The 22,841-nt window shown below is 42.2% G+C and overlaps 1 protein-coding gene across 1 annotated transcript; it reads right to left on the bottom strand.

Annotated features, from left to right (window-relative positions):
- Positions 1 to 4,324: 4,324 nt before the first annotated feature.
- On the bottom strand, positions 4,325 to 16,445 carry psen1 (presenilin 1). The gene is made up of 11 exons (XM_080850644.1): positions 16,364 to 16,445; positions 15,189 to 15,268; positions 12,585 to 12,871; positions 11,917 to 12,058; positions 11,354 to 11,421; positions 11,038 to 11,258; positions 9,420 to 9,518; positions 9,052 to 9,141; positions 8,065 to 8,232; positions 6,980 to 7,098; positions 4,325 to 5,765 (listed from the first exon to the last, which is right to left on the bottom strand). Exons 2-11 carry the CDS (start codon positions 15,222 to 15,224, stop codon positions 5,610 to 5,612), a joined length of 1,386 nt encoding a protein of 461 aa, XP_080706770.1. The 5' UTR covers positions 15,225 to 15,268; positions 16,364 to 16,445; the 3' UTR covers positions 4,325 to 5,609.
- Between the last annotated feature and the right edge of the window lie 6,396 nt (positions 16,446 to 22,841).

Here is a 22,841-nt window from a genome sequence, read left to right as displayed (position 1 = left end):
GCCAAGCAAGGGTCGATGTCAAGTCGATTTTCTCTCCCACGCCTCCAGAGAAAAATGACATGGGTTGGACACAACGTTTATTGTTGAGCCTCCTCTGCGTAAGTTGACAAATCACGGCCTGTTCAACGCAATTATACTGTGGCGATGACTGAAATGAGGAGACATTTTCTAGAGTCTATAATTTAAGACTGTAAAAATAACTGTTAATGAACATGTCCGTTTGTGTTTGAACGTCTAGGGGTGCGCACGAGATTTTCAATTTGTCGCCTTTTCCCTTGGTTGTAGCGTCAGTCATAAAAAAATAAAAACCAGGCATACGTTGTAATGAGAGGTTGATGCGTTGGGAGTTCACCATACCTTATAAATAAAGATTAGATGATACTTTGTGCAGATTACAAACGAAGGACTTTCTGGAAATAGGACCCTCAATTACAAATGAGCACAGTTAGGCTATTATAATTTCTCAACATTTCACACACTATAACATGACATTCAAATGGTCACTGAACTGTAGACATTCGGGACAATGTGTGCATCAGACTAATACAAATTGGATACTACAAAAGGTTTCATTTACAGCTGGAAAATTAAAGTTTGCTTTCCACACCTACGCCTAGAACAACATATACTTTTATTAGATGCAATGACAGCAATGACAGTTGTAAAAACGGTCGATTTTAAAGTCTGAATACGTCGGTTGGTCATTACTTGATACACACACAAAAGAAAGCACAGAACACAACTACACACAAATACGTCCATTTTTTTGTTTTAGAAGAGAAACCCCAAGAGCCACAGTGGCTACTATGTTCAGGAAACAACTATATTTTTCCCAAACTGATTTTCCTTCCCTCTTAGAAGAGGTGGGGTTTGAGGAAACAAAATGGTCCCAACCAAAAGCTCCTCTTTTGGAAGAAAAACCCAAACTGCAATTATGTCACGCATTTATAATGGATGTGTATGATTAAATGAATGCAGCATTTTCTTTTGGCTGTATGAAATTGCCATTTTGGCTACTGTAAAAGCACATTGCTGTTTAATCTGGTGAGGTAATATCAGGGGGCCGCTGCCACTTCCGTCTGTGTTCACCTACGTTCATGTTGATCTCAGTGGTTCCTGCAAGCATGACATTGGTGAGAAGACAGAAAACAGGATGAGGTTTTGCCACAACTTAAGTTGACCACTGGACAACCAATAACCCCTCCCACTACTTTGAGTTCTTAGAAAGGGTATGTTTACTCCAGTTGAGCCATTTTAAGCTTTTTTTTTTATCCTTTACAAGAATGTGAAGAGGAAGATAAACTGTCAGGATATTCTCATGTTTATACAACATTGATCTTCTATACATGGTGAGATGTAACAGACAGAGTAGAGTCTTACTATGTGATAACAGAAACAGAACTAATCATTCACAAATAATGGAGTTGAGCAGAGGTCATCACTTCTGAACCTTTGTGGAGTAGTGGGAAGATACAGACAGAGATGATTTGTGCGGATGTCTTCATATGGAAACTTGGCTCTAATTCATAGTCACCATACAGTGATGACATCAGTCAACAATATTGATGCCCTCCTTTTGTGAAAGCTCAACAGTAAAGTCACCATTGCACATATAGACTCACAGATGTTGGTAATCCAGTAAGAGTAGTAATCCTTGTTAGAATGGTAGGTCTAATCCAGTATTTCTCTTGGTGGCTCCTCTTGTATTCTGTACATCTATTCATGACATACAGGGGCCCCTATACAGCTATAAACCACATTTCCCAAATCCGCCTGAGAAAGAGTAAACCTCCAATTTGGTGTCCCACTCATTACAGTTTACCAAAGCTTTAAAAAGAAAACTGAATGACTGCATTTAAATTTGACCTCTGGAGCGATTTCACTTCACTCTAGTCTCCTCCTCAGTCAGATATGTAAAAGACAGAAGATATATACTGTATATACATACATACATTACAAAGACAACCCTTCCACGCCGCTATACCACCCAGCTTTGTTTGCGTCAAACCAGTTGACCGAAACCTATTTTTTTTCTCCTCAGGCTTTTTCATGCTCTCTTAAAACCACATCCCCTCAATTCTGGTGATATCAAAGTGTCCTATTTATTAATTTCTGGTGATATCGAGTGTCCTATTTCTTCATTTGGATCTTCTCTTGCAACCTCCACCTCCACAGCAGCAGCATCAGCTACTCTTCCGGAGCCTCAGAGCTGCCTGCTCAGCTTCTGAGCTTGTCTGTCCTTGGAGTCGAAGGCAATCTTGGTTTCCTGCAGCTGCACGATGATCTCCTTGGCCTCCTTCATGTCCACGGCTAGCTGCTCGTACTTCTGGGCCAGCTCCTGGTTCTCCCTGCGGAGCTCCACCACCAGCTGGCTCAGCTCCTCGCTCTGCTGACCGCAGTGCAGCTTCAGCTGCTCCATCTCAGTCAGGGTGGCCTCCATGCGCTTCACCAGGCCCTCTAACTTGTCCTTGGACATGTCTGAGCTGCTGTGACGGCGGGTCTTTCGCGGTGAGGGAGCGTACTAGCGCTGGTTGTCAGACAAGCAGGCAGAAGCAAATAAACAGACTCACTCCGTGTCTGGCTATCCAGTCAACTCTGAGTGTTGCATTCAATGACCTGGGAGTCTAATCCCATGGTCCCCTGAATGCCGACATGTGATAGGCCCCCGCTCATGCCATCTACAACCAAGCGTTTATTCTGGGTAATCTCCTTAGTGCAGCTATCCTGGGCACTGCTGCGTATGGAGCGTGGCTCAAAACGTCTGAGTAGCCTCGGCTCACCTAGAGAGGTTGTGAGAATGAGGGATTAAACTTCCTCATAGTCGAGAAACGGATTACACCTGCAAAGAACTCAATGAATGGAACTGACAAATTTCACGAGGCCAGGTTGAGCAAGAATACCATTACATAATTAGCGCATTAAGGGTATTTAAAGCTGCCTGACCTCATTGTCCAACTGCACAATTTCCTGAAGTGAAAAAATAAGTCAACCTAAAACATTTAAATGACATTCCACATGTGACTTACAGATGGCATATGCCACTAACTTTCAGTTTCTGTAAGGCTTACTAACTCAGAGAATCCCCTTCGTCTCCCTGGCTTATACAGGTGAGGCAGATGAAGTGGAAATGAAAGGGATAGTGAGCACACAACCCCAGCATGTGTGGAGGCATGATGGACGAATCACAATAGTCTCACCATCCAGGCCCGGTAGGCCAGGCAGTCCCCATGGCAACGGTTAATGCCTCCTGAGTTCTGGGCAGTGTGCCAGTCCCACTTAGCCAGCCATTTGGCAAAGCGAGGGGACATGGAATGCCAGAGGACCAATATTCCACGGAATTCCCGCTACCGAGATGACCGTTGCATCAAAACCAGGCGGAGCTTCATGAGACATGCTCAAGGGATTGCAGACAGTGGGCCTTCGGTCACCCGCAACTGTGGAGAATTGTGCATCCTATACATTTGCACTCATTTTACACAAGGACCTTTCTGATGTGAAGAGTATTCGGAGAAGATCCAGCTGTCATAATGTCAATAATATAGTATAGAGCAGTGGTCCCCAAATGGCGGCCCGTGGGCCAGATCCGGCCCGGGTACGGCACATTTTTGGCCCGCGACGTCGTAAAAAAAAAAATATATATATTTTTTTTTTTAAGATTAACGTTCTTTTTGGCCTCGCAAACTGTGTAGTAGGCTAACGTTACGGTTTGAGTGATGGTGAGCGCGATACGGCGAAATGTTTGATAAAAAGCTTCTGAATAGAAAGTTTACCTTTTAAAAGTTGTGCAAAAGAAGCGAGCTTCACTGTTGTCTGAAAATGTCAACGGGCAGCTTTTCAGCAGAGTCTGAAATGTGCACTTTATAATTTTATTTTGTACACCCCTGTTTGGCAATGTTGTTTTTCAATAAAATAAAACATTGCATAAAGCAAGCCAATCCACTTTTCCATGATAAGAGCATTAAAATAAAATAATTGCGATTAATTAATTTGCGATTAATCGTGATTAAATATTTTAATCGTTTGACAGCACTAAAAAAAACTGTTATTGTTTTTAACCGCTGTCATTTTTTTTGGGGGGGGGGGGGGGGGGGGTTGTTGGCCCTCAGCCTCACTTGCTTTACATAATTTGGCCCTTGGGGAAAAATAATTGGGGACCACTGGTATAGAGAATCACTGACAATACAAAGAACAAAGAAAGTGCCCTGGGTTAATATGAGGTCTAAGAAATCACTGTCCTCATGTCAACAGTAAACAGTAAAAAACAGTGGACTGGGAGACAAGGAGCAGATTCTGACCGAACAGTGAAGTACTGCTCAGTCACAACTCATTTATTCCACAACCTCCTGAAAATGATACAAACCAATAATAAAAAATAAAACAGAAAACAGTGTTTGCCTTTTCATCTTCACTTTTACAAAATTCCCTAAAATAATTACATGAATTCATTTTGTTGCCCATTTGTACTAAGAGAAGTATAATCTGTCACCAAGAGTTTTAATGTACCAGCAAACAAAACATACATCTAAACACAAACACAGACAATAACACAGGCACGCATACACAAAAAACAAACAAACAAAACAAAAAAATTGCTTTAACCATTACATAATCCTAGAAAAACAAAAACAAAAACTTTGGTGCAGATTCACTCTCTCTCGGTCATGGGCGGTTCATTTTGGTCACTCTGGAAGGACTGTGTGTACGGTACATTCTATACTGTGGCCTCCACATGATGTTTCAAAAGCACAACACTGGCTAGAATCAGCTGTGTGTGCTAAGCACCGGACCACAATGAATCAGTGATCAGTAGCGATGCCAGGTTGACGGAGGTGTCAGGAGGCTTAGAAAGGTACCCATTACACCACATCTGATATGTGGCAGTCCGCCCATATCCCTTCACATTCAAAATAACATCTGTCCCATTCAAGAAAACCACTTGCTGGCAAAGCCATGTACAATCTCAGAGGGCTTTGGTTTAGAGCACTTTCTATAAATGTGCAGGGAAACAACCAGCAGGGTCCATGGCATCTCTTACCAGTCCAGGGCACAACAAACACTAACTCCAAGGGCAGTTAAAAGCAAAACTGGCATTCAAATCAAATATTGAGAATTCCATGAAGGTGCATAATAATTATCCAGTTATTACAATTACAGAGATAAATGTTTAAGGACCACAAATCAGTAATGCTTATTCCAAGTGGTAAGCTTTCCGTTTAAGAGGTAAAAAAAAAAATGTTGTTTAAGAGGAAATGCCTTAGAGCATTGTTCCTGCTACCACAGCGCTGGAAGACCAGAAAAGCACTCAGCTCTCTGGTGGCTTTGCACAAGGATCTGATCGTGATAAACAAATCACAAGAGCAAGTTTAAAAAAAAAAAAATGAAAATAATAATCTAACAAAAACATTACAAAAAAATATAAGGTGAAAAAATGTCCAGTTTAGTCACACATCCAGCAGGGAAGGATGGATAGTCTCCTTTACCCAAAAGTCCCTGCTAAGGGCCAGGAAGGGGCCCTGAATGGTGTGTGTGTGTGTGTGTATATATGTATGTATGTATGTATGTGTGTGTGTGGGCATGAGCATGGTGGTGAGGCCAACTCCCAGGTCCTGTCATATATAGAACTGGTGCGTGGCCAGCTGGTCCATGAAGGGGCGTACCAGGTTGTCTGTGGCGAAGTAGAAGACCAGGCCAAATGCTATGGAGATGGGGAGCGCGGGCAATGCCTTCTTAAAGATGGCCAGCAGCAGGAGGGTCAGACACAAGCCCTGGGAGGAGGGAGACAAAGGAAAGGGTAAACATGCTACAGAGGAAAAGACGACCATAATAGGGAGGGTGAAGAGGAGAGAGAGAGAGAAAGATCATAACACTAAACAAAGAAATGCATATATTACCACATTCTACAGTAGCCCAAAAACATTCTGTCAACAACAGAGTTGTTATTGTGTGAAAAAAACAGCCATTATATATGTTAAGTTGGTGAAACCTGATCATTAGTAAGCCTCAACTACTGTAAATTGAAATGAACCATATTTGCTTGTACCTATTAAAAACATTTGTTTGTTTAGCCACGTTAGTGTAGTAGTCTAGATGTTGGAGCCATCCTTGAGTGTAGCTAGTGTAGTAGTCTAGTCTAGATGTTTGAGCCATCCTTGAGTCTAGTTAGTGTAGTAGTCTAGTCTAGATGTTTGAGCCATCCTTGAGTCTAGTTATTGTAGTAGTCTAGTCTAGATGTTTGAGCCATCCTTGAGTCTAGTTAGTGTAGTAGTCTAGATGTTTGAGCCATCCTTGAGTCTAGTTAGTGTAGTAGTCTAGACTAGATGTTTGTGCCATCCTTGAGTCTAGTTAGTGTAGTAGTCTAGACTAGATGTTTGTGCCATCCTTGAGTCTAGTTAGTGTAGTAGTCTAGTCTAGATGTTTGAGCCATCCTTGAGATCTGTCCACAACTCGCAATTGCTGCATGGTTATTATATTACAACAACAATCTGCTTTATCGAAGACCTTCCAATCAATTGATTTCTGCCGTCAGCATCCTTCATGTTGTTTACCAAGTGCTCTAACTGAATCCTGTGTGCACACGAGAGGTACTCTTGAGATCCTCTGGAGGGTTTTTCTACGTGGTCTAGGGCTAGGCAATCATTGAATAGAGATGGACAAGTTTCTAAACTGGAACGCTTTACTTCCCCAGTGCCTCTGGGACTCTTACACCCATCAACTCTTCTTCTCTTCTCTGCTCCAAAACCTGCATCAACTTCGTCTCCAATCAATGCAGTATGAGAAATGTTGTCAACACAAACAATACACAATATCTAGAAACTGCCCCATTTTCATTTCTATGTACTTGATGTTAATGCAGAAACTCAAGAATTGAGGTAACCATTTGATTTGTCGAAGTCCTCTGTGCAAACCCCTGACATACATGCATGTGAGGTGGGCTCAGGAGCCAGGGGTGGTGGGGGTTTGGGCAGAGATGTTCACTTACAATAAGGATGGCCACGAAGCAGGCCAGAGTGGTGTTCCAGTCCCCACTGGCTGCGGCTGACGCCTTCCCCACCAGCATGCTGTAAAAGATGAAGTCTCCAAGGCCCAGCTTCACACCCCCTGGAAACACCACACACACAAATAAATACACGCATGTGCACAGACAGACAGACTGGCTGCATAGTGGAGGCCAGGCAGTGGCTGCGATCTCAGATGAAAGTGCAGAGAAATGAAAAGCCAGCAATTTGCCCAGGCGATGATGCTCTAATCAGCTCTCTTATTCTAGAACAGCTTTCCTGGTTGCCACTGTGGCTTTGCCTGCCATCACACGGACACGTGCATGTACCAAAACGCACAAGCGCACGCCACAAACAAACTGAGCCAGAAAAATGCTTCCATAAAAATACCTCCAAACCAGAGACTGATGAAAGGCGGTGGGACAGAGAGGCCGCGGAGGAGAAGACAGACAGTTCCAGACAGACTGAGAGACGTGATTACACCCTGTGCCTGCCTCATTTTGGTCACCGTGTCCATGCCACTCACACACTCATGTGGCAGAAAGCAGAGCCTTTCAAACTCAGCAGTGGGGCTTACCCACAGTGAACGGAGAATCGAGTGAAAGACTGGGAATCAACCTGGTCATCACAGCACACCGAGTGAATCCTCCAAATCCAACGTATTGATTGTGCACGATTTTAAAATGTGCTTTCATCAGAGATTTCTACGGTCATTTCATGGCGTTGATGTAGCCCTACTTTCATGCAGTCATACAATAACAACGTTGTAAAAAGCACTACGTAGTGCAAATATGCGCGTGTCCCGTTATAGTAATGATCACATGTGCAACATTCCCTCTGAATTGGCAGTGCCTTATCCCAATGTTGTCCATTATGCTCTCTGCAAAATGTGCACAGCTAGGCAGAAACACCCTTGGCAAACTTAGTATGACTCCACATTGATGCCATTTTGTCTACTCAGCTTTGTGGGCTGTGTTGAAACAGGCCAAACGCAGAAGGAAAAGCTCCCTCCTGGGTTTGCCTGGCCAGCAATCAGTTTGGCTCCATTATTTTGGCACGCAAAACTCACTCTCCTCGTCGTCCTCGAGAGGCGGCCGTATTGGGGGCATCTGCTGGATCTCACGGCGGGTATCATCCGTGGACTGGAGCGGGCCCAGCTGGTGCTCCTGGTTCCCCACCCAGGCGTTGGTGAAGCCGCCGTCATCCTCCCCCTGGCTTGTTGGCGACACTGGCACTGCTGGAGGTGCAGGGTTGCAGAGGAGGAAGAAGACAAATCAACAGTAGGATATATGGGGGGGTATGTTGGTGTGTGTTGGGTGCAGCACATGTGAGCAGTAGAAATCAACTACTTTCATTAATAATAATAATAAACTATATTTGTATACCACCTTTCAGCTCAAAGTGAATTAGAGTGAGAAAGCGGTTGAGAAACAGCAACCTGATGTGATGGTTTTCACAGTGAATAGAAAATCAAAGCTGAACTGAAATAAACACTTGTTTCAAGTAACTTAATGTAATATGTGGATGGGATTCTAATAGTTCCAGAATCCCTTCATCATGTGAGGCATGTCAGATTTACAGAAGCAAGATTAATGAAGGGGTTGGTGTTTGGTCTTCATGAAAGACCCGTTATTACTACTGATTCAAAAAGCGATTAGGTAAACAGAATTAACAATTCCTCAGCAAACATCCAAACCTGGAGCGAGTTAGTATTTGTCCTGAGCAGGGGAATAAGGACACATCGTGAGGTGAAGACGTGCAAGGCACACACACAAACACACACACACATAAACACACACACACACACACACACACACACACCCTGAGCAAAATAGAGAGCACAGTTTCAACTCGCTCCGTTCTGCCCACATGCTCTGGCCGGGTGCCTGTGCTGATGCAGCTCGTGGGGAGCCAGAACTCTGGCCGTATGTGGGAGCAAGGTGCTACACTTCACACACTGCAGTCAGTCTCGTCTGAGAACCACTGGCATGTTCTTGTGTGTTGTTTTCACTGTGTGTGTTTGTTTGTCCCCCAGCTGGCTGGTCAGCAAACTCACCCTGACTCTCGGTCTGAGGGGGCGTGGTGGAATTACCGATCATCTTGGGCCCCGCGGTGTCAGCCATGCTCACCAGCCACACCATGGTCGCTGGCAGAAGACCACAAACAATAGAGAACAGTTAGAAGAGCACATTTACAACTGTTTAAATCAGGACTGTTTACTGCAACCATACACAAAGTCCAAAAACAGCTTCAGTTAGAAGGGACCCATTCTCTGTAAATGTTGAGTGCCAGCAGGTGAGTTTAGCATATTCTATTCTGGCCTCACGAAGATAAACTGTCCCAGTTTGGACTGCCCTTGAGGGAGAAGGAGGAAGGGAGGAGGGGTGATAAGATAAGAAGACCAAATCAGCATGTGGGACTTACAAGAGTAGATGAGTGCTGGGAAGATGGCCTCGTTCCTCTCCTGTGCCGTCTCGACCAGGATTCGCAGAGGCCCTTTTGGACAGAGCACTGCCAAGAGATCTGTGAAGGAAAAGGGAGAGAGCTTCAAATCAGATGAACAAGTACAAGATTAAATATGTGTGGCAAACTAAACTCGTATAGGGAAGCAGAGTTCATGCATCTTAATTATGAAGATTCAAAGACGCACACTTTTTTATCACATGCTTCAGACTGGTTTTTGGTCACGATCGCCGAAAACTCAACGATCCCCGGCAATTCAACAGAGAAAATTGTCCAGGCTTACAAATTGAGTCAAATAAACAGAACAAAACACCTTCAAGTCTTCCAAATGAACCCAAACAATAGATTGGCTGGGAATGAAAGCTCCACCAACGCTTTGTCTCACTCTAAAGTGTTTTCCATCGACATCCCCAAGCTTTTCCGCTTTGGAGACGTCATCTAAATATATCACCAGCACATTCTTTTGTGACAAAACACACAATGTCGCACACTGACTTAGTGCCCGAATCCGAAAAGGACCCACATTGTGTGTTCCTCCCGGGAATCTGGTGGAGACCCAAGACATCTTTCCCCAGTGTCAGGTTTCTCTCCCAACCAGAGTGTTTCCCTCTTTGAAAATCTGTCCTTCCTGTTTATGTGCCCAGATCCTTCCGTTCCAAAACACATCCGGCCCCGACTCACCCGACTTATCCCACTGACAGAAAGAGGTTTGTGATCCTTCCATATTTCTGATGCAGCCACTTTCATCTTCTGTTTATGCTCAAACTGGATCTGATTCTGCAGTGTTTGTCTGAAATGTTTATGAGTGACCCAACAGCAGCATCCACAATACCATATGTGCCCCACGAGAAAGACTTACAACGGAAAACTCTGAAGAGGACACACTTGTTAGTGAAGCATTTCCTCAAATCTTATACAGACACATCTAATTTGGCAAATCAAGATTATGAGGTCTCGGGGCATTTAGAGATTCTAGAACTTTCAAAATTAATAATTTCAAGCGGTTGCCAGAGAAAGAACAACTGGAACAACAGAGTCTGAAGCAGATCCATCATGTCAGTAAACTTAAGCATGGCCAAACTTTAAGTTGATTTCAGAGCAGATTTCTCTTTGAAGTACAGTGTCAGGCACAAACAAAGTATTCTAAGCTCATCAGAGCTGAGTGACAGCAGCCCGTATCAACCAGAGCCATTCTACAGCCCTCCCCCTCTGACCTCTAGGCTCTGTAGGTCAGAAAGCCCAGCTCTCCACGGGGAGGCCGACTTACCAGGCTCTTAGCTGGCTCTGGAGGAGGCTCCTGGAACACCCCACCAAGTTTGTATACATCTTAAACAAAGCCCTTAATTGGGATGTCAATCTGCTGTTCAACACCCTGTAATTGCCAGGGTACATCAAGCTACCCAAATCAACCCAAAAGAGAAACTTCTGACACATGCCTACATGTGTGGTGTGGTGTGGTGTGGTGTGGTGTGGTGTGGTGTGGTGTGGTGTGGTGTGGTGCGGTGCGGTGCGGTGCGGTGCGGTGTGGTGTGGTGTGGTGTGGTGCGGTGCGGTGTGGTGCGGTGGGCTGCAGACCCACCATAGACAGAGATGACAGCCAGGATGAGCCAGGCTGTCCACTCGGGTAGGTACTTGATGAAGACGAGCGCCATGAGGGCACTGATCATGATGAGGTAGGCCTGCTGCAGACGCAGAGGGCCCTTCCAGTGGATGCAGACCATGCCCACCACCCCAAAGTTCCAGATGATCAGAGCCAGCGTGATGTAGTCCATGGCCACGTTATAGGTCTTGAACACTTCCCTGGGTGGAGGACGGAAAGGCCAGATGAGATTCCCACTGGTGTCTGCTTGTAAAGCATTACGTATATAGAAGCAGGATAGCAGAGAACAGCTCACCCCAGGTAGATGAAGGAGAAGAAGAAGAGCAGCAGCAAGGAGGAGATGAACAGCCATCCATGGATCACCTGGGAAGAAACATGACCCCAGTAGCATCAACAGCGCTACCCTGCTACAAAACACTTCCACCTAAAGTGTACAGTACAGGGAGTTCACACTGCATCAGCATGTCTACAGCCTGGGATGGAATCCAGGAATTTCATATCGCAAGAGGCTCGCATTAACCAGCTGAGCAAAAGCCAAGGCAGGATTTGCCAAGAGATTTGATGGTGATTTAGTGCATTATAAAAGAACATAGAAAAATAAAAAAAGTCTATGGAAAACATTACAAGGACAAGTTAATTTGTTTTAGAGTCCATGTGTGGATGTGTATGTATACGTTTGGAAACTATATGAGAGCAGTGTGCATGCATGTAACCTATGTTAAAAATAAGTTTGCTGTGAACACCCTTCATAATCATATGAGAGGGTGGTGCAACCAATGTGAAACCACCAAGACACATTTAATGAGCACTTTGCAGCGACTGCCTTCCCCAGATAGCCCGGCTGTCTACTGGTCCTACCTTGTAGCAACGGTACTTGTAGAGCAGCACCAGAACCAGCGTCATGACAACAATGACACTGATCATGATGGTTGCGTTAAGGATGGAGGCGATAGCCCGCTGACCCACGGTGTCTGTGTCCTCTCGGAATGGAGTGTATAGCCTGTGGGCAAACAAATAAAAATGACAGACTCAACCATGGGTATCCACAATGCTTCCTCACCCACCTAACAAGGCCAAAGCTCAATAAACAAACAGATCTGGATGTTTCAAGATGTGCGGCCAGATCAGATGCAATATATAGAGAATGAGTGGCATATTTCAAAGTAAAACCAATCCAGGGGAAGACAGATAAAGCTAAAGCCCATAACTTTGGTGTAGCCAAATCGCTTCCATAATAACTAACTTTAACTGATGTCTGACAAGAATGTACTAGTTTCCTTTTCTTGCTTTTAGACAGCGCCATCTAGTGGCCAAATGGGATATCTGCATGACCAACACATTGACCAACCACTCCTGAGCCATGTACTAAAACTTTTCCAACTCAGCCTCATGAGTCATGACCATGCCATTACTGTGACGTGCTAGGTCATCTAAACCTGGCAATACAGGCAATACAATTCATTGCACATTAATAATCTATTGTTTTTCCTCTCACACACATCTATATACACAGGAGTTCCACTCACAGCTGTTGTCCATCAACTTGCGTGTAGAAACCGACAGACTTGATGGTCGCCACAACCACCACCATGCAGAGGGTGACGGGCACAAAGAGCATGATGACGTGCTTGGCTCCATACTTGAGCGTTAGCTCTTCGTCCTCGTCATCTTCACTGTCGGTGAGCACTTGGGCTGGGGCTGCTCGCTGAGCCGCGGGCGGCTGCCCATTGAGCTCAGCCCCCCCTCTGGTGCTCCCCCCAGACCTGCCGGCCGCTGCATCGCGGTGCCGTAGTACCCCCTGCGATCTGTCTACCTGTTGTATTATATGAAGATATGGAGGATCAATTGTGAAGGAGATGATGGATGGACAGATAGATATATACAGAACAAGGGAGATGAACAAAAGACTGCAGGGTGCAGGAGGACAAAGAATAACAATACAGAGAGCATAGAAAGTAAAGAAAAAACAATAAAAACTTAAGACTCGTATTGAAGGGTTGTAGGGCTGTTTTGGGCAGTTTTTTTCTCTCCAACTCACTATTTCTTCCTCTTTGTCAATTACACTTCGATTTCCTCTCTGTCATAAAACAGGGCGTCGCTATATCTATTCTCCAAGCTACTAGGAGTCTCCATGCTTGGGAGAGATCATCCAATGGAGAATGCTGAAAGATCCGTAACACTAGGGCAGTGGTTCCCAAACTTTTCTGGCTCACGGCACCTCTAAACATATCCTTCTCCATCCACGACACCCCTATGTTTTATGTCATATTTGTACTTTATGCCATTTGATTTAACCTTGTGATATGTTGAATAGGCTATAACTGCTTTTATTAAAGGCATTACATTGATAAGGTGAGGTTTATCTCATTGTTGTTATATTCAAATGAACCACTCTCTTTAATTCAACTCATTTAATAGAACTTTTGAATAAATAGTGAACAGAATATGAACAGACAACGTCTGTCCCTCTCACAACTATATCACAGCCAAAATACGTATTGGTAATAATCGAGAAATTAGCTAGCAAAAACAAAACATAGCAGGAACAAACCTTCAATATAAAGTTCACAAAAATACAGTTATTCTCGTCTCCACAGACAACTTATCAACTTAATGGGACACATGTGCCTGTTTGTGACTTCAGAGTTTGTTAATGCAAGGAGGGATTGATGACAGTGCAACACGGAGGTCCTGTTCAACTGACAGCCTTTGCCTCAGGTGTTGCACTGTCCACAATCCCTCCTCATCCATTAACAAACTCTGCAGTCAAAGACGGGCACATGTGTCCCATTAAGTTAAGCATGGTTGTCCAGTTCTGTGCAAAATACAGTTCTCTGTAAATTTGTCCTCATCCACATATCTCACGTTAGCGATCAGCTGGCAAAGGCCACTAGCATCAGTGGACTCGTCTATTTGAAGCGCAAATGTCCCCCTTATCTGTAGTTTCTCACTCAGTACAGATTCCATGTTCTCCGCCATATCATCAATGCGACGTTTGATCATGTTTTCTGAAGTGTGTGCTTTTTAGATTTAGCAAGCAACTCGGCAACTAAAAACCTAGCTTTTTGTGCCTTCTCAGACACACGCACGGTAGAAAGCGTTCTCTCTGTGTGGTATTCTGTGTTTTAAGTCTTTCAAAATATTCAATGTCTTTGTTCTGGTGTGTCGGGTGCTTGGTCTCCAGGTGCCTTGCCAACTTGCTAGGCACCATGGCTGCATTAGCCAACGTCTCCCTGCAAACCAGGCAGACTGGTGTGGGGCACGTCACCTCGCCACACTTAGTGAACCCATACTGGAGGTACGGGTCGTAATAATGCCTCAGTTTTCTATTTTCTAAATTCGATTCCGATGTCTGTTACTGTGGAGATGGATGCACTCTCTTTAAAAATGTCTCAATTGCCCCTACCTGCACTCCTCCATCTGCTGTCAATACGGAATAACGAACAAAGTCAACAAGAGAGAGCTGTTGTTGATGTTACGCCCCCTAAATAAACTGTAAACTGTAGCCTGTTGTTGTTTGTGCTGCAAATACATTTTTTAATTGATATAATTACAATAAAATTAATTTTGAAATTGATATATATTTTTTTTAAATGATCAAGCCTTGGGCCATTCCGCGGCACCCCTGAGCATGTGTCACGTCATCTCAGGGTGCCACGGCACCCACTTTGAAAACCCCTGCAATAGGGAACAGCATCTCAATAGCCTCTGCTACCAGTCAGGTCAGGGCCTGACTCTGCCAGCTGCCAGCCGCATACCTACATCACCTAACACACCTTATCATGTTGAACTGGCAAGACACCAATAGGTGTGGCCCAAGATCTACCAATGCTCAAAAGTAAAGCTGTGTAAGGTGAGAATAGAGATAAAAATTATATGTTTACAGTTAATGGCAGATGTGTACGACTCAAACATGACTTAGGTTTATTAAAAACATTATGTGAGAAACACACCCTTTGTCAGCGTATAAAAGACACAGAGCCTGCTTCCATGGAAGGACTTTGACTCCTTTTACTGAAGGGCTATACCCTCAGCCTTGCCCGAAATCACAAAGCCCATAAACACATGCTTCTCATATCAGGCTTGATGACAGTATAAGAAATGTAGAATCAGAGATGGCAAATACTCACTTCATTGTTCACACAAACATTCACATTGTCAGCCATTGGTGCACTGCATAGATTCTGGTCCACATAGAAAAACTTCGTCTCTAGAAAAAGCAAATTGGCAAAGGAAATGTTTTATTAGGCATCAGTAGATGTATGTACACAGCGAAAGATTATATGTGTGTTTGCGACATAGTACCCGCAACATCAACTCAAATTTTAAGTCAACGATATAACATTATCTTTGATATACATATTAAATGAGAATGTGGAATTAAATAAACAGGTAAATCGTTAATTAACGGGGGTGTGGCACCTAAAGTTAATCAAGAATATGAACTTGTGACGGAAGAGGTCAGAAAATGGTGTCGTAACTTAATTCAAAGTAAACTTAATTCGTTCTGTAACCCAGTAACTTATGTTAACGTTGTCTAAACAGTTAACGTTACCAGAAACGTCAGCGAGCTAGCCAGGACATTAGATGCGCGATCAATCTAACTTTAATATACCAGTGCAGCTGCCTATGTATAACAGCACAAGAGAGTGAAAATTATGTTATATTGTGCGAGCAGTGGCTATACTAATTGAACACATGCAATCAACTAACTGATCCAAAATGTACCGCAAACATTTTTCGGAGAGCTTATTTAGAAACTAGATAACTGTAGCGGTCTCGCTACCTAACACGTAGCCTCGTGTTGTTAACTAGAAGTAAACTAGCCAGTTAATTGGACGTTCAGCAAACCATCCATAAGATCAACTCCATTTAATTCCCACCGAGACTCCACAAACGAAATGCTAGAGACCATTAGCGTCGGCTCATTCGACTTTACATACGTCGTAAGCAGCATTGACAATTAATCGCCTTGCTAACGCGGCCAACCACAAACCATTTGCTTGCTTAGTGGCTCTAGTTAACAATGAGTAAAGTGAATGCACTAGTTAACGTTATGTTGTGAATTTCTAGTTTAACAATTCTGCCTGAAGACCGCAATCGATATGAAAGTGGATCTTAACACAATGGCAATCGGGTAGCTAACATCAGACAACTCGATACTAGGTTTGGCTAGACTTTCGTGTCTTGAGTGGACCTTGAGCTAGCTATCTTCAGCTAGCTATTTTGGTAGATCAATGGCTAGTTGGCCCTAGCCGTTACCGTAAGCACATTCATTTTGTCGAATAAGATGTGCCACTCTTACCCTACAATCACCAACAAAGAACCTCGCAAACGTTAGATTTCCTTTTCAGGTTGTTTTGAAATATGTCCGGAGTGCATCAATGTTAAGACGAGCAGCGTGTAGCCAGCGACAATAACGACCATTTCAATAGGGTAATTCGTCATTTGTTCAAAATAAAGGTCGAAACTTTAAATTAGTTTTACATTATACAAGGACGAAAAATTGAGAAAAAGTGAAATTCAACTCACTGTGGGTATTACGGAAGGCACAATAAACGTTAAGGTGGGAAAACACAAACCTAAATTAAAAAAAGCTTAACGGGTGGTGTTGTTGAGGTGAAAAAAAAAGGCCATTTGTTTCTCAAAAAAATATCTGGGAAATGACAAATCCAAACATGCATCTACAAGACAAAAGGTGTTTGAACATCTACATGAGTCATTCCGACTGCCTGAGAGTTGAAAGTAGTTGTGCATAGAATAAGTTGACAATAACTGCCTACTGATGCAATTAACTTGAAATTAAATCTTTATGACAAGTACTTTAATGTAAATGTTGCCACTTAATTGCCTTGGGGTACCAGGACATGGTATGCCCCAGCCGAGTCATATACACTAGGCCTACACTTTATTACAAGTAGTTTAAGGAAATATATAGATAGTAACGCTTGAATTGCCTATGTAGGCAAAGTTATCAATAGACCTGTTTGTGTGTTATTTGTCTCTGTATCTTTCAGCATTACATGTTTGTAGTTTTCCATGTGGTTGACATTACATGTAATGCTAAAAGATACAGAGACAAAAAACAAACAAACAGGTTTATTGATAACTTTACGATACTGCCACCTTCCCTTCTTGCTAACCGATATAAAGTTCAAAGGTTACAATTTACTCTTTGTTCACCTGCTGTCATTGGTATACATTTTGTTTATGTGTGGATTTGTGTATGTATAGTGTATATACTTATATATTTTAAATAGGGAACACAATAATGGCACCTCGAGTCACATACACTAGGTCTATTAAACTTGTATTCAGATTGCCATTGTCTTGTTGAAAAATGTCTGTCTTGTCTTTGTTCTTTTCACCTATTTGTGCCACGCAACCAAGACAAATTACTTGTATGTGAAAACCTTCTTGGCAATTTTCCTATTTAAGATATGGATTATCAGGAGTCAAAGAGTGTTTGCTTCTCTTTAATACCACTTGTGGAGCTGTAAAATAATTTAAGTTTTTTTATTTGTTCACCAGCCGGCACTTTTAAACTGTAAATAAATATCGCACACCTGTACTTTTTGTATGTGTGCGTGTGTATGTGTTAATAATATGTTTTGCATTATCCATATGTATATATTAAATAGGTCACATAGTAGGACAAGTTTAACTCACAACTCTGTTCTGCCTATATTGAACAGTCTATGGGCTAGTCATAAGGTGTTCTATGTCCCTAATAGTGAGAGAAATGCAGTCTTCTGGATGTGGTTATCTATAGCTTTAATGGAGAAATGAATGATAATAAATAGGCTACCCAACATTTAGTTTTTGTTGTTTATTATCATTCATTTCTCCATTATAGCTATCTCATTCCATGCGTCAGATGAGTCTGCTAAAATTAGCCTACAAAATTCGCAAATACAATATGCAGCATTAATTGTAGAGCACAATATGCCTGTGGAAGTCGTTGAAACCTCTGCCAAACTGAATTTCTAAACAAAACTTTGAAGCTGACTTTTATTTTGACGCTTCTCGCTGCCATATTGTTGCTTACTGTCGCTAGCACCACGGAACTGGTTTCTCATTCTTCTTGTTCTTCTTCTATTACTTTTTACGGCAGCAGCCAACCTTACTCTCGCACTGCTGCCACCTTGTGGGTCAAGAGCTAAGGTCCGGGACGCGATCTGGCACTCCGCGAGTGGGCGAGTGGGCGAGACTCGCCACTTTGTGAATGAGGCGCGCCTCACGCGATCTGGCACTCCGCGCCTGGGCGAGACTCTCCACTTTGTGAATGAGGACGCGGGTCTGGCACTCCGCGCCGCATTGCATAGAGGCAGGGGCGCGGGCGCACATGAGACTGTTATTAAAGATCTTAGCCTACTTTAAACGTTGTTGAGACTCTTACTAAAGATCTTACTCATTCTCACAGAGACAAAACAAATAGCTACAAGGTCATTTTATTCTTTAAAGTTTTTAAAGTTGTTAAATTAAAGATCTTAGCCTACTATATACGTTGTTGAGACTCTTATTAAAGATCTTACTCATTCTCGTGGTTGAAAGTCAGTAACAAAACAGAGACAAATAGCTACACATTCAAGCAATGTCATTCCATGTCGTTTATTTCAAAAACCAACAATCAGAGTCTAATAGCTCTGGATCCAAGACACAAAAAAGCCAGGAACCAGGTCTGATGGCCCATCAACCTAGACAAAAGGCCATGAGCCGGCTTGATGGTTCTAACCTGGTGCTGTGTAAACTTCCTTGGGGGTTGAATTGGTATTTTGTTATTTTTTTTGTTCAGCTACTTAACATTTTATAGTGTATTCATATCTATATCTACTTATTTAAAATTGTTGTCCCTATTCATTGTATTTATATCATATCATGCCTCCTACCTCATATTCATTGTATATATATATACAGTACTGTGCAAAAGTTTTAGGCAGGTGTGAAAAAATGCTGTAAACTAAGAATGCTTTCAAAAATGGAAGTGTTAACAGTTTATTTTCATCAAATCTTCATAAATTAACAAAATGCAGTGAAGGAACAGAAGAAAATTCTAAATTAAATCAATATTTGGTGTGACCACCCTTTGCCTTCAAAATAGCATCAATTCTTCCAGATACACTTGCGCAGTTTTTAAAGGAACTCGGCTGGTAAATTGTTCTAAACATCTTGGAGAACTAACCACAGATCTTCTGTGGATGTAGACCTCCTAAAATTCTTCTGTCTCTTCATGTAAACCCAGACAGACTCGATGATGTAGAGATCAGGGCTCTGTGGGGGTCATACCATCACTTGCAGGACTTTCTGTTCTTCTTTAAGCTGAAGATAGTTGTTAATGACATTGGCTGTATGTTTGGGGTTATGTTCCTGCTGCAGAATACATTTGGTGCCAATCATACGCCTCCCTGATGGTATTGCATGATGGATTAGTATCTGCCTGTATTTCTCAGCATTGAGGACACCATTCATGCTGACCAAATCTCCAACTCCACTTGCAGAAATGCAGCCCCAAACTGGAAAGGAACCTCTACCATGCTTCACTATTGCCTGCAGACTCTCATTATTGTACCTCTCTCCAGCCCTTCGGCGAACAAACTGCCTTCTTCTACAGCCAAATATTTCTAATTTTGACTCATCAGTCCAGAGCACCTTCTGCCATGTTTCTGCACCCCAGTTTTCGTGCTTAGTTCAGTCACTTGGCCTTGTTTCCTTGTTGGGGTAGAGCTTTTTGGCTGCAACTCTTCCATGAAGACCACTTCTGGCCAGACTTCCCCGGACAGTAAATGTCTGTACCTGGGTACCACTGGTTTCTGCCAGTTCTGAGCTGATGGCACTGCTTGACATCTTCCGATTTCGAAGGTAAATAAGCTTGATGTGTTTTTCATCAGCTGCATTAAGTTTCCTTGGCTGACCACTGCGTCTACGATCCTCAACGTCTTCTTCAAAAGAGCTTGAACTGCACATTTTGAAACCCCTGTCTGCTTTGAAATCTTTGTCTGGGAGAGACCCTGCTGATGCAGTATAACTACGTTGTGTCTTGTTGCTGTGCTCAGTCTTACCATGTAAATGGATACAAAATAAACATTTATTGTTTACATTTTTCAAAGCATTCTTAGTTCATAGCATTTTTTCACACCTGCCTAAAACTTTTGCACAGTACTGTATATCATGCCTCTTACCTCATATTCATTGTACTTATATCTTATCATGTCTCATACCTCATTCATAACTTCTATTGCTACCTTCACCTGTACCTGTCATATCTGCACTAATGACCAACTATTGCTGCCAATGTTACTACTGCTCATACCCCATATATCTTGTACTGTCATATCATACTGTATTAATCCCATCTATTTATTTTTATATTACCACTATACATATGCAGAATATTCTGCACTCTTCTGCTATGGTTCTTCTGGTTAGATTTCGTCGCATTGTACTTATATGATATCATGACTCTTACCTCATATTCATTGTACTTATATCTTATCATGTCTCATACCTCATTCATAACTTCTATTGCTACCTTCACCTGTACCTGTATCATATCTGCACTAATGACCAACTATTGCTGCCAATGTTACTACTGCTCATACCCCATATATCTTGTACTGTCATATCATACTGTATATATCCCATCTATTTATTTTGATATTACCACTATACATATGCAGAATTCTCTGCACTCTTCTGCTATGGTTTTTCTGGTTAAATTCCGTTGCATTGTACTTATATCATATCATGACTCTTACCTCATATTCATTGTACTTATATCTTATCATGTCTCTTACCTCATTCATAACTTCTATTGCTACCTTCACCTGTACCTGTATCATATCTGCACTAATGACCAACTATTGCTGCCAATGTTACTACTGCGTGCTCATACCCCATATATCTTGTACTGTCATATCATACTGTATACATCACATCTATTTATTTTTATATTACCACTATACATATGCAGAATACTCTGCACTCTTCGGCTATGGTTCTTCTGGTTAGATTCCGTTGTCTCTAGGGTATCACCAAGGAAGCCCAGGGTTTAGAGGGTTGTTTACACGCCTTCTTAATTTATATTTTCCCTTGTACGTCGCTTTGGACAAAAGCGTCTGCTAAATGACTAAATGTAAATGTAAATGTAAATGTAATATTTTGTGAGTGTGTATTTGTGAGTTTATATTTATTTCAACAAGGGTTCTTCGTGGTGGTTTTTAATTAGTAAGAAGTGTAATTTATATTTTGTGAGTGTGTATTTTATTATTTGTGTATTTTGTATTTTGTATTTCTATTTTATATTTCTATTTCTTTCAACGAGTGTTCTTCGTGGTGGTTCTTAATTAGTAAGATGTGTAATTTATATTTTGTGAGTGTGTATTTTATTATTTCTGTGTAATTTATATTTTAAAGAAATAAATGACATTGCTTGACCGTGTAGCTTTTTGTCTCTCTTTGTCGACTTTTAACAACGAGAATGAGTAAGATCTTTAATAAGAGTCTCAACAACGTTTATAGGCTACGTGTAGCTATTTGTTTTGTCTTTGTGAGAATGAGTAAGATCTTTAATAAGAGTCTCAACAACGTATATGTCTCATATGCGCCTGCCTCTATGCAAAGCGGCGCGGATTGCCAGATCGCGTCCTAAGTGAAGCGCGCTTCATTCACAAAGTGGCGAGTCTCGCCCACTCGCGAAGTGCCAGATCGCGTGAAGCGCAAGTGGCAACTCTCGCCCACTCACAATGTGCCTGATTACGTCTTCGGCCTTACCTGCTCCGTCTCCGACTCACTGTGTGTCCAAGGCCTTTGATTTGTATGTCTGATAAATCCACGGAGGAGGCGTGAAAGTTGGGACATAAAACAGATGGTGTTGAGTCCCTGAAATTTAGTAGCTCTTCTCTCATGAAAATAATCCGCGATGTTATTATCGCCATAGCAACACAATAACAAAATAAGAAAAACTCAAAATAATCCGAGTTGAGTCGTAATATACTGAGTTAAAGACTCAAAACAATACAACTAAATAATCCGAGTTGATTCGCAATAAACAGAATTCAATATTATTTAGAGACAATAAACAAACACAGAAGTGTGCACCAACACACCGAGGCAGCCATACGAGGCGCCATCACCATGACAACCCAATTAAAGCACCATTGTGATTTATTGTGACCACAGTGTTACAATTTACAATTTGATTGGCAATTTCTTCGAGAAAATTATACCTTATTTCCATAGGATTCAACTTCTTAGAACTGTTCTTGTTCACTGAATTATCTGTACTGCATTATTGTGCATTTATAAACAATACATGGAAGACAAAACTTCGCTTCATTTGCTTTAAATAATTTAATACATTAGGCCAGTAGGAAAAACAAAGTACATCGCCTCGTATATAAGTGGCTGCGCTGGAATATTTTACTCACACATGATAAATGTAAACAAACAAACAAAATCAATTTGGCTAGCCTTATGGTGTGTGTTTCTCGACAACATCGTTGCTAACTAAGTTAGCAACTTACTTGCAATACAATTTCCCATTGGAAACCTAGTAAGTTGCTAACTGGTTGCTAATGGGGTATTGATCGACAAGCAGTTTTAGATGTCCTGGGTTGATGGGCAAAGACAAATCACAGTATGACTTTTTCGAAATTAAGACTACTGGGGTTTATGGATGGCGTATGAGGTTTAACACAGGTCCTGTCACCAAAAAATGGTTAATTACAGCTCCGTTTTAGTTTCACCAATTCTGGTAGGCCACCCCATGGGCCACCCTCTCGAAC

This window comes from Sprattus sprattus (assembly GCF_963457725.1).
Source record: "Sprattus sprattus genome assembly, chromosome: 13".
Lineage (NCBI taxonomy): Eukaryota > Metazoa > Chordata > Actinopteri > Clupeiformes > Clupeidae > Sprattus > Sprattus sprattus.
Note: the sequence above shows the minus strand (reverse complement) of the source record. Positions and strands in the feature narration are given on the sequence as shown.

Excerpts from the sequence above, each read along its gene's own strand:
- psen1 (XM_080850644.1), bottom strand. The coding sequence starts at position 15,224 with ATGGCTGACAATGTGAATGTTTGTGTGAACAATGAA. Across the intron at positions 11,422-11,916 it reads ACAAGTACCGTTGCTACAAG|GTGATCCATGGATGGCTGTT; the intron begins GTAGGACCAGTA and ends GTTTCTTCCCAG. Across the intron at positions 5,766-6,979 it reads GCTTCGTGGCCATCCTTATT|GGCTTGTGTCTGACCCTCCT; the intron begins GTAAGTGAACAT and ends CCCTCCTCCCAG.